The sequence below is a fragment of the Toxorhynchites rutilus genome, chromosome 1, assembly GCF_029784135.1.
Source record: "Toxorhynchites rutilus septentrionalis strain SRP chromosome 1, ASM2978413v1, whole genome shotgun sequence".
Classification (NCBI taxonomy): domain Eukaryota; kingdom Metazoa; phylum Arthropoda; class Insecta; order Diptera; family Culicidae; genus Toxorhynchites; species Toxorhynchites rutilus.
The window spans coordinates 184,437,187-184,449,695 of NC_073744.1; the positions used below are offsets into that span (position 1 = coordinate 184,437,187).

At 39.3% G+C, this 12,509-nt stretch overlaps 2 protein-coding genes across 3 annotated transcripts in view; one reads left to right on the forward strand and one right to left on the reverse strand.

The window, feature by feature from the left end:
- LOC129763013 (uncharacterized) overlaps nucleotides 1-4,340 on the reverse strand; it is a 24,899-nt gene extending 20,559 nt beyond the window's left edge. The window contains exons 1-2 of the mRNA XM_055761714.1: nucleotides 4,181-4,340; nucleotides 787-1,058 (exon numbers count right to left, since the gene is read on the reverse strand). Coding sequence (XP_055617689.1) covers nucleotides 787-1,058; nucleotides 4,181-4,207 — 299 coding nt within the window. The 5' untranslated portion in view covers nucleotides 4,208-4,340. The remainder of the gene's footprint in view (nucleotides 1-786; nucleotides 1,059-4,180) is intronic.
- A 6,095-nt stretch (nucleotides 4,341-10,435) lies between these two features.
- On the forward strand, nucleotides 10,436-12,488 carry LOC129776245 (uncharacterized). 2 transcript variants are annotated; one of them, XM_055781795.1, is made up of 3 exons: nucleotides 10,561-10,695; nucleotides 10,773-11,967; nucleotides 12,033-12,488. In XM_055781795.1, exons 2-3 carry the CDS (start codon nucleotides 10,780-10,782, stop codon nucleotides 12,234-12,236), a joined length of 1,392 nt encoding a protein of 463 aa, XP_055637770.1. In that variant the 5' UTR covers nucleotides 10,561-10,695; nucleotides 10,773-10,779; the 3' UTR covers nucleotides 12,237-12,488. The 2 variants fall into 2 exon arrangements, with proteins under 2 accessions (XP_055637762.1, XP_055637770.1); XM_055781787.1 differs by having other exon boundaries at nucleotides 10,436-11,967.
- The last annotated feature ends 21 nt before the right edge of the window (nucleotides 12,489-12,509 follow it).

Below are 12,509 nucleotides of genomic sequence, written 5' to 3' on the forward strand. Positions count from 1 at the left end.
TGTTCGATCTGACGGTTTTTTTAGTACTTGGTGCAATGTAAATATTTGTCATGTTAAGAATTTCACGAATAATTGAGACTTGTTAAAACTTTTGTGTACTTTTTTTTAGCTAATGTTCACATAAATTTACTCCATAATTTACTAGTTACTATTTTTCCTTTTTCTTTTTGGTCGGTGTCCCACGTTAGACCTCTGACCATGTGCTCACATTAATTAGAAGGGTCATGCTGTCCAATATGTGTGTCAGAATCGAAACAGCTGATCACGTATACAAAAACTTATCGAGCAAGCATCGTAAGTAAATATTATCAACCAAAACAAACAAGTGTAGTATCTAGTCCGGACGAATAATTTTCCGAGACGACAAATTATGTTATACAATGGAACGGAATCATCATAGCCATAATCTCTACATCACGCATTAAAAATGTAAAACAGCTCCATAACGTTTCGCCGTGATTACGTGAATCTACTAAATCTTCACACCTCACACGCACCGTCTGGGTACAGGTACAGGTACACCTACGTGGTGTCTTAAATTCGCATTGTTGTTTTCCATTTCAATTCAAGATGTCATCTATCTCGTCACAAGCAAACGTGTGACCCCATCAAAATGATTCACCGATACGCGTCCATCGCGGGATGGTGCATATTAAACGATTCCGTCGCGAATCGTTTGAAAGTCGCCGCATGTCACCGCATAAGGTCAACTGAATCACCCATCCTCCGGGTGGTCAGTCTATTTTACGGGCCCCTCTTATGTAACCTCGATGTGATAATGCCTACCTGGTGGTGATAACTTCTGGCTCTGGTGGCGGAACGTGCACATAGACGTGCTTGTGGATGATGGGAGCCGGTGTGGGCGGTCCGTATTCGGAGGTGGCCGTCCCGTAGCTGTTGACGGTTATCGACGGTGGAGGCGGCGGACCGTAGCTGTAGCCTTGTCTCTCCGGGCGGGCTGGTGGATATGGGGCGCGACCCCCACCGCCACCACCACTACTACCGATAGGTGGTTCGGGATGAGCCTCCAGGCGAGTGATTGTGTTGATGGTGATGATCTAGGATCCAAGGAAGGAAATTATATTATTGTCAGTTCACTGCGGCTGTATGAGATGATTGTTTTTGCAGACATTTTCCAGAAGATTTGTGTTTTCCTGAATACATGGGGGAAACCGAGCGAATAGTATGAGACAATAAGAGATGTTTGAAAAGTGGATATTGAAAGCATAGGGCGTTTCAAAACGAATAACAGTCACCCATATTCCGAAATCCGAACGGATTTCGTCTTCCGGAATAACAGCCCTATTCTGTATTACAACGGATTTCCATTTCGTTCGAGTTATAATTGTGCATTTCCTATTTGGAACCTTTTGGTCATTTATTGTTCGAAGAGAAACAGATCGAACGAAATGCAAATCAACTCGAACGGAATACAGAATGGAAATTTATTAAATCGTTCGAAATATTTCGAATCGATCGAGATACAGAATAGGGGTGTAAATCTTTTGCCGTCTGCAATCCGTTCGACTCAAATTCCACTGGCTTGTGCATATGTGGCATCTTTGCCTTGACGCAGAACAAACGTCAAAATAATTCAAAGTATTTGTGAAGGCCATCTATCAGATCAGCAGACCGAAAGCAAATTTACATTGTTAAAATTTTGAATTAAATTATTGCCCAACTGCTATTCTCTAAATTTCCTAGTATTCCTGCTAAAACATTAACATTACCATATATTGGGTGTTTGCACTCAAGGTGCTATAAATAGTCTACAAGTTCAATTTTTACTGCGTTGAAAATGTCGAGTTTCGTTGCAAATAAACACCATTTGCGGGAAGTTTTTATTTTCTGTTTCCATTGGACGAAAGTGCAGTGAGTTGAATGCTTTTGGAAGTTTACAGTGAATTTGCACCATTAGATAGATTTTGTTGTGGTGAAGGCGTCCGGGACAACAGAAAAGGCGAAGAATAGAGACATTACTCGATTAAGATTCGTGTCACACGCAAACGGGGCTTGTTGAATTGTTGAGAGTAACTCGATAAGCTATTTCTAAGCAACTGAAAGTCGCAAGACACTTTAAAAAACAAGGAAATCATATACCAGACGAATTGAAAGCGAGAGATTCCGAACGGCGATTTTACATGTCCGAAATGGTTCTTGGACGGTGTACAAATCACACGATTTCCGAATAGTAAACGATATCAAAGTAAAATTGAGAAAATTTCCTACTAGAATTTTCAGTTGGAGAATATTGTACAGTTGAATTCGCTTGTTGCCAGCCCAATACGTTTGTGACGTAACAACACCTGTTTTTTTGCGGTTTCCGATTAATGTTGTATTTTTAGTTCCGTTTCAAAACATACAAATGAACTTTGTACTATGATTTGTCTACAAGTTCAAAATTTAGGACCGGTGGTCCTGAACCTAACCTCCTTTTTATCCCAGGAACCGTGCTTCTTACCGAATTTTCAAGAGTGTTGAATGAAAGGTGTAACAGCGCTAACAATTTGATAATATGATGACTTTTTCTGGTTCCCTTCATTCTAGCGTTTTAGTGCCATTTTGCGATTTCATTGCTTCAAAAACAGAGAAGAAATATTTTTGAAAAATGTACGGAAAATGAGTTCAATGCTCTTTTAGATTGCGAATCATCACAAAACAACGCAATTTCAATAGCTTATGGTATGTTTGTCAAAAAAAAAAACTATATAAATTGAATCTACCTGTTATCTTTGGTACATCTTCTTCTTCTTCTTATATGGAACTAACGTTCCTAGAGGAACTCCGCCGTCTCAACGTAGTATTACTTGCGTCATTTTCATTAGTACTTAGTTGAGATTTCTATGCCAAATAACACGCCTTGAATGTATTCTGAGTGGCAAGCTCTAGAATACGCGTGACCACAGTGCAAGCCAGAGGAAATTTCTTTGAAGAAAAATTTCCCCGACCAGAACGGGAATCGAACCCGAACCCCCGGTATGTTAGGTTTTGACGCTAACCACTCGGCCACGGGAGCACATCTTTGGTACATGGCATGCCGTTATTTGGTAATAGTCAGGGTGGCTCTGAACCGACCTCCCAAAAGATGGCTTAAGTTTTTATCGTGATTATTTAACACGTTCACTCTGGCGCTTGCCATCAATGGCTCACACAAGACTGGCTCATTGAGCGGCACTCACTATCGGGGGAACGCATTTGATTTTGCTATCAGAAACTTTTGATTAACTCTATATATGCATTTGAGTGTGCATATGTGTGCAAGAGCGTTTATGTTTGCGTGTTGACGATAATATTAACATTGTCGTTGACGTTGACGTTGACTAAGTTCTAAGTTTCTTCCACTGTAACATTATCTCCCTGTCGTTCAAATTCTAACTGTTTTATTTTGTATGATTCTTACATGCAAATGCAAAAAAAATGTCTATGTTGAGTCAAAATAATGCCGCGTGACGCTTGAATGGATCGTATGCTTTTCGTGACGTGACAACAACATCTTGAAACAGTTGATACTCCTCTATTTATGGACCGATCTTAACAAAAATTTTGTGAGTTTTTGCCCCTCGTTGTTTGCTAAGAGAAACCAAACTATAAAAATGCTTGAACTCAAGTTAGTCTGATAAACTAGAAAAATGCTCTTTCTTTTGGGCAATTCCACTGAAAAAGATTTTGTGCATAACACGGTCGCCATTCGATTTCTTTAGAATGCCATTATTGGTGTGAGCAGCATTGCGAACTATTACTTTCAATAGTAAAGAATCATGAAACATAAAAATTAGAATCGAAATAGTCACGAAGTGTATCGTTGGTTATTTTTTTTCAAAGAGGTTGCCTTCTCAGGTTAGCGTTCTTTCAATTTTGAACACTATCGCTTTAGTTGAAAACCACATCTTTGCTACAAAAATCGAAAAAAAAACAATCTGCTCCTCATCGAACTCTTAAAAACGGAAATTATGCCTAACAACGAAAAATTTCAGTGGGCACAATATTTTCTATAACTATCTCATGTAACTTCTGTCTGCAACTGAATTCTGTAGAGACGATTTGAAGTGGTCGAAGTATGTTTAATTTTTGTTGATTCGATGAAGGTGTATTTAAAGTATCAAAATAATAACGACGAATGGGGTTCTAGTGCAAACAGCAGTTGGCACTTGGCCAAAAAAAAAATCCTAAAATCACTCACCACAGTTACTAAAATTCGGTTGAACATTATTACTGTTCTACACTAAAATATCTCAATAAAACAGAACTCTTATATTAACCAACTTCTTCAGTTATCTCGCACTACTTGCAACTCCACATTCCTTGTTCTTTACTTTAAACTACTCAAATCCAACTACCTTCACGGTTGGCACCATACTAAACCTCGGTGAAAAACCCAGATCTGGTTTATATATCAAACAACTAGCTCTGGTCGCAATTAACCATTGAATAGCAAGTGCCGTCATGTGTAGAAACAAAACGAACTGAGCGCGAAAATGTAAATGAAAAACTGTGCAGAAAAAAAGAGAGTAGGAAAAGCTATGCTGAAGGCGAAAATACACTCCAAAGAACGACCAGAAAAAAAGTTGCATCAAATTGCAGCCGAGCTGCGGATGGGCAGATGTTCTTTCTCGAAGGAGATGCTGTCTTGGAGTTAATTGACGAGGTGACATCCAAATGAGAAATAATTGGCTCGATTTAACACATTTTGATTTTTGATAGCGTATCAAAAAAAATGGTGTGCTACGCCCATTTGAGTGGTTTACCGTTTAACACCACGAATCACGGAATAATTTCGTAAGATCAGCTGAGGTGGCTCTAGTGGCTGTAATATGATAATAAGGGTACCTACCATAGATCTCAATAACGAGGCGTTTGTTCGAGGGTTAGCCAATCGGCCAAAGCTGGGAGAATAGATCAGGCGAGTGGGATATATGTGCTTTGGGTTGTATTAATCACAACCTTATGATGTGCGTGTGTGCTATCATCATTTGCACCCCCGCAATAATTGCAAATCCGGATCAACTATTGAGTAAACCGATGGTTGATTGTTACTCTCAACTCGTACGATTCCCATTTTCATCTGGAAATGAATTTCAAACAAGGAATCGGAAGTCATTAAAACCCAAGCGGTGGCATTTCAATGGACTCCTATTCGAAAGGATAAACTTTCATTTAATTTCAATTTTTATCTTTCCCGTACTTATGATCACTCCGAGACGACATTTGGCCAAGTTGAAAGTTGGCAGGTCGAAATACGCATTAGAGGTCGGTTTTTTTTATCTAATTTAGAACATTGATATCCCGAAATCACTGTTCATTTCATAGCTGCGGTCGTAGTAGGCATATCTGAAATCTTTTGACAGCAAATTGTTTGGAGAACCTGTGTCATTAGACGTTAACAATTTCACCTTGATCCAACTGATACAACTGTTGTGCAGATGGATCAGGGCACGCGGCGTAGTTGAACTTACGATCGGAAGCTGAGGATACCTTCAACCTCAGCTTCCGATCGTAAGAACACTTAAGGCAAACCCGGGACTCTCGGACTACAACATCGCCAAAAAAACACAACTCTAACCACAGTACCATCCGGAGAATCCGTATGCGAGAAGGTTATCGTAATTTCCGTGCCTGCATGCAACTAAACAGGACGCTTAAAGAAAATCTGGTGGCTAAAAGACGCGCTCGAAAGTTGTACAACAAAGTTTTGACGAAGCACGAAGGAAGCATGCTGATGGATGACGAAACATACGTGAAGATAGATTTTGGACAGCTTCCTGGCCTGAAATTCTATAAGACTACTGCCAGAGGAGATGTCCCCAGCAAATTTAGGTTCGCGGATAAATTTACCAGAAAGTTCTTGATTTGGCAAGAGACTTGCAGTTGAGGACAGAAACCCAAGGACCTCGCCACAAACAAGACAATGGACTCGAAGGCAGAGTGCCTGCAGAAATGTCACCTTCCGTTTATTTAAACTCACAAAGGTCTGATGAAGTTTTGACCAGATTTGGCAAGCTGCCACTACAGTCGAGAGGTGCTTCAGTTGTATCGTACCAATGGGGTCGTTACATTTAAAAAGACCCATATCCTCCCAATTGCTCTCAATTCCACCCAACTGAAAAATATTAGGCAATTGTCAGGCTGCAGATATGAATGATATGAAGTCATGAAAAAAAATAGCCGTTGTGGTTGACCAACAGAGTCTAAAGTTTGATCAAGGGAATCCGAACGGATTTTTTTTTCAATATTGAAAAGAACAATGATTTATCTGCATTTTGATATACACTCGACAAAAAAATTAGAGGAACAGAGTGTGAAGTTGAAAATTTTAAGTGATTTTTGACATGCTGTACCTTCGAGAAAAATCAACGCACATCGAATGAATGCGAATCATTTTGAAGCTACAACTTTCAGGTATTAGAGTATTTTTCGTACATATTTTTATCGTGGTGTGTGTAGGTTAGGGTGCCAGCGAAAATGGTCATGTCAAATTTCAAAAACCGACCATGTACATTTTGTTTATTGGCTCAAAGAAAAACTTTGAGCGCAAAAAGCGCTCAAAGTTTTGATTTTTTGATCCACGAAAATCTTCTCAAAGCTCTCAAATTTCTTTGGAAGATTTTCGAGGATCAAAAAATCAAAACTTTGAGCGCTTTGAGGGGTGCTCCATTTCCGATTGAGCTGAAACTTTGCACAGGTCATTTTTTTGGGCCAATAAACAAATTGAACCTGGTCAGTTTTTGAAATTCGATCATGATTTTTTTTCCATACATCCATTGCCACCCTAGTGTAGATGTAATGGGCAACAATATCGGGAAGAAATGAAAAATCGATTTTCCTTTGTTTTTTCAAGAATATTCTGCACTAACACAATTTTTTGCCAACCAACTCAACAGCGAATTCAATTAACCTTATCAACCAGCTTTTATTTGGTTCCAAGAACGTTCCTGTAGGAACTTCCCACACAGAGATATTTCAGTTTGAATGAAAAATTACCCCTTCGTCTTTGATGATGAATAATTCAATAAACAACCATCGCACTGCAAATCGAAAGGCAGTTTTGAAAACTTCAATTGGCGATCTAACGTACAAATTTACACCTAGGCGGCGCTGCGGTGGAAGTGATGAAGGTTTTAAATTTTTCCATGTGAGCTTATGGAAGGTTTGTAGTTCTTTCCATAAATTACAATGTTATAATCATAAAAGATTATTTGATTGCGATGAGTTTGGAAGAAATTTAATTCGGCGCTATTTTATACATAACATGTTATTTTCTTACCTCTTTCAGTAGTGGAAATTGTATAAATATTGACAATGGTTGAATCAAAGAAGGAAATTCGAGAGCACAATCAAAAACAAGTAGAAAAATGCATGGTTCCTGCATGTAAGGGTGGGTTTAGACTAGGGATATATTCATGTGAAGAAATATGATGAGATTTATAGAAATCGCATCAACCGTTTACACTAGCGTGAACTTCTATAATGAATATATTCATATCTTCGGTGAATTTATTCACCTAAAGTAGAACTGCATCCAACTTTAGTGATTTCTCACCAGTGAGAAATTCACAAGCGTTTACATATGCTGAATTTATTCAATATACCTCGAATAAGTGTATCATATTTATTCTCACCCGTTTACACCTATTTTCACGTGAATAAATGCATCTATAGCTATAGATCTCCCTAATGTAAACCCGCCATAAGAACTACCTTGGAAAGTCCGGAAGTAAAATATACGTGATTTGTTTTTGAGTTTTAGGTTACATTATCACCATTTTCTTAGTTCAAAAACAAAATCCAGATGTCAATTGGCGATCTAACGCAAACCGTAAACGATCGGTGAGACATCTGGATTTTGTTTTTGAACTAAGAATACTCTACTAAACTAAAACTCAAAAATAAATCACGTATATTTTACTTCCGGACTTTCCAAGGTAGTTCTCGCATGTAGGAACCATGCATTTTTCAATTGTTTTTGATTGTGCTCTCGAATTTCCTTTTTCAATTCAACCATTGTCGACATTTATACGAGGGTCACTATTTATATTTCGGGAATTTGCAACACTGATGTCATGTGAGTCCATCTGACAGTTCCATCGTAAAGTTTGACATTTTTGACGATATACGTACTCAGAACATTTTGTCATACGGACGCTATTTGTTTATTTTATATTTAGTTGAAAGTTTGGTCTCGGCAAAAAAATGGAACTGAATCGTGAACATTTTCGTGCGATGATTTTTTACGACTTTCGACGTGGATTATCACAACAAGAGTGCGTCAATCAACTTAATTTGACTTTTGGCGATGAAGCTCCATCAAAAACCACTGTGTATCGCTGGTATAGTGAATTCAATCGTGGTCGTAGTTCGCTGTCCGACGAGTTTCGTGAAGGTCGTCCAAAATCGACTGTAGTGCCAGAAAACATCGATGCTGTGCACGAAATGATTAAGCAAGATCGTCATGTAACCTATTGTGAGATTGAGGCATCCCTAAGCATTAGTTCCACCAGCATATATGCGATTTTGCATGAACACTTAGTTGTGCGAAAATTATGTTCACGTTGGATCCCACATAATTTGACAATCGCTCAAAAAAAGGCTCGTGTCGATTGGAATAAATGCTTTGAAAATTGGTTTAAGCGCATGCAAAAGTGTATCGATCATCGTGGCGAGTACTTTGAAAAACATTAAAAATATATTCGCAGCTTAACTATTTGTTTTTGTTCCTAATCCCGAAATATAAATAGTGACCCTCGTACAATTTTCACTACTGAAAGAGGTAAGAAAATAACATGTTATATATAAAATTGTGTAGAATTAAATTTCTTCGAAACTCATGGCAATCAAATAATATTTTATGACTATAGCATTGTGATTCATGGAAAGAACTACAAACCTTCCATAAACTCACATGGCAAAATTTAAAACCATCATCACTTTCACCGCAGCGCCGCCTAGGTGTAGATTTGTATGTTAGATCGCCAATAAATTCTGCACAAGGATAATTTGTTACTTTGACGAAAAAAATATTTAAATTTTTTCATCGATTTCAAAAAAGTGTCAAAAACAGGACATTTATAGTACTTTACAAAACCCACTATAATTCGGCAAATATCGCAGTAAGTTCTAATGTTTGTAGGCAAATTTCTAGTCTAGTATATTCCCTAAACATCTGTAAACGTTTCATATTGATACAGTCAGCCGTTTTATCTAGCCGATTTTTCAAAGTTTGGAGTAAATTAGAGGAGCATTTAATCGCAAATCGTACCAGAAGTATAAAATCATACACGACTCTCAGAATGAACGACTCGTAACTTTCGTCCTAAAATTGAACAGAGCGTGGCGGAGATGTTTAGTTACCCACATCAAAATACTAAGAATAGGTGTAAACGTTTCTGAAAACATATTTTTGCCAGCATTTGTATGACGTCCTCTCGTTGTGCACTCGGCTCAACTGGCAACATGCAAGAAGAAAAAAATGCTCATAGAAAGCTTCTTTCTATTCAGAGAATGTTTTCTTTTCACGGGAAAAAGCTATGAAGTCTTTAGTAATCATTGCAAAATGTGTATGAACTCATTGCCTCTGAGTTCATGCAATTGTTGCAATACGAACTAAATTTCTGGTTCGTTTCTGTGAAAAAGTATTCTGCAAAGAAATGTTTTAGGAGGAATTATTTTTTTCTGTGCATGAAAAGAAACGAAGAGCAATGAAATACTCCGACAACGGGTGGTATGTTTTGTGTTTGTGTGTTTGAATTATAAAAACACCTTGTTTGTTTATGATGTGAGAAACGCGAGTGATTCAAACATGTTTGTGTTTGAGCATCATTGGGCGTGGGATAAACATTGAACACTAGCGAAAAGTTTGTTCGTGTTTTCATACAAACATGGAATTTGAAAATCGCACGGACAGGTGTAAGTGTTTTTCGGAAGATAGCCTCGCAGACTTATAAAATCCAAATTGGTCATAAATCTATCAAAGGTGCGATTAAGTGACTCGATTAGTTTTTTTTTATTTCCTTACGTACAATTTAGAATTATTGTTGGCAGATGTTGACAAAACACTCCACAGGTAGTATCATTGAAATCCGCATCGCATCGCGTTTACTATGTCAGGTCAGGGCGGTTTGCTTTCCCGCAAACGAGCCCGCGTCCGCGCCCGCGTCGCATCGCGTTCACTATGTCCTTGGGCTTAGGCGGCGGTGACACTGCGAATTCGCCAGCTTCTATCGAACAAAATTGTCAAACCAAATTTTCATGCCTACTACGAGCCAATGTTATACAAAATTGAGTGCCATTCTCACTAAGGGTGAAGTGAGAATGGCACTTAATTTTGTACTGTGAAATCAAAACAAATTATGTACACGTGTGACAGCAGCGTTGCTAGTTCTTTCTCGAACATCGACTCGTTATCTGTCGACTTGATCGACTGTTTGTTATGTTTTCATTATTTACCAACATCAGTGTCTCGGTCGTCTTCATTTATTGTGGAATCGTTGTCCAAACATTGCAGTTATGTCTTGGGACCGTTTACCGTCGGAAATTTGTTTTCATATTTTCAAATTTCTCGATTTCTGGGACCGGAAGCCACTATCGCTGGTGTGTCGCCGTTGGAACGAAGTGGTGTTCTCGAGATCGATATGCAAAAGTTTGTGCTTGGAGCTGAGTCGTGGCGAGTGGAGTCATGCGTTGGAGAACGAGGAAGTAAAGGTGATAGACGCTAGCGTGGTGAAAGCCAGCCAGAGAAACTATCAGATGGTATATATAAAGTGGTGCAATAATTCCAGTGCCGAAATGCTGAACACCATCGACAAACTGCTGCTGGAATTGGACCAAAAGTGTCAGCTAGAGGATATGATAATCGACGCACCGATTGGCCAACAGCTGGCAGACTTCTTTAATACGCACGCAAGCTTGTTCATGCGTATTCGCAAGCTACATGTATCGGTAGAATCTAACGAGATTAGGCTACAAATCACTAGATGCGACTTAAGAATGGGACGCTTGGAGACGTTGTTCTGGAGAGAAATTATTACCAAAGATCAGCCACACTTGGAGAGGCCTATTTTTTCACTGCAGGCACCAAATCTGCAATCAGTGGCAGTTAAGCTGGCGGACTCTGATTCGGATAATGGAAATGTATGGCACAGCAGTTTGCTGGAGATAGATCAATGCTACAGACTAAGAAAATTGAGAGTTCATTTACACTGGATAATGTGGGAATCATTTTTCGAGCAGAATCTTCACACTATGGAAAATTTGACTATTTTTCATAAATTTGATAATCTGCCAGTTCGTAGCTGGGACGACATTTTCTCTAGAATGCCTAATTTAAAAATGATACGAATTTCGTTGGCCAATGATGCTATTATGACTGCCATTAACCGTCACTGCAGTAAATTGGAAACTCTATTATTAGACCAGGTCGAGCTGACCAGCAGTTTCTGGTCCACCGATAGGGCCTTCCCCAATCTAGTGCATCTTCGTATTGACGCAGGACAAATCAGATCGGACAAAGCTCTCCTCCTTCCCGTGTTACACCACCTGGAGTGGTTTAATGTTCAAAATCAGGACAATCATTGTTTGAAAATATTTGCACCCGTACTGAGTATGCTTCGTCAGGCAAGATATGTTCCGTCGGACTTCATGCTGTTGACCACTCCTCCATTATGCAAACTCCAGCTGGATCTGTATGCATCGAACATTCCGGATCACTTCTTCAGGCCATACCCCACGATGCAAGAGCTGAGCTTTCGGGTCAGTTCTTGCCGTCCCGACTTGGATCGTGTATTGGGGAACTTCAAACACATCACCAAATTCATCCTGATCGCGTACAATGCACAGCTTCAGTGCGATGCGATGCTGAACGAAATGTTCAAACACTGTGAATCGATTACCTCGCTAACGCTGTGCGGATTCAACCCTAACCTTCAGCTGTCGTTTCCGGTGTTTGCGCAGATCTTTCGCAATCGAAATCTCAGGGTGAGAGCGCTTTTTTCATAATGCTGAAAGATTAGCTTGATTGACATTCGATTTTGGTTTTTCAGTTTCTCAAACTGTACGGACTTAACATTGCGGGAAAATCCTCCCCCCTTCAGCCACCACCACTGCTGGCAAAGTTCGAGATGCGCTACATAAAGGTCATGGATGTGGCGCTCGGGGCGTACGTGTTCTCCCCGGATGGACCTTTCCGGGTGGTTTGCAAGAGAACCGATGAGTTTTGCTGCTACTTCACGAAGGACTTCGCCTAACGGCTGCTATAGCATTGATGATGTGCGAGGACTCGTTCGCTGGTTACTATTTTATTTTAAGACTTCTATATTTACACAAGAGAGAGAGAGAAGAAAAACTTCAGCAATCATTTACCTCTGATACAAAATGCGATCTCCAGTGGGAAGGTAGTGTATATTCGACCCATACTTGAATTATTACAAACCATACAGTTGGTTTTGGTGTATGAGAACAATCGTTTTGCGCAAATAAAATTAAAATGTATTCATTAAGATAGACGTTTTCATTGGCGA

What these genes read in the sequence shown, in the direction of transcription:
- LOC129776245 (XM_055781787.1), top strand. Translation starts at nt 10,501, where the DNA reads ATGTCTTGGGACCGTTTACCGTCGGAAATTTGTTTTCATATTTTCAAA. An exon ending in TTCGCAATCGAAATCTCAGG is followed by an intron (nt 11,968 to 12,032) that starts GTGAGAGCGCTT and finishes TTGGTTTTTCAG; the next exon opens with TTTCTCAAACTGTACGGACT.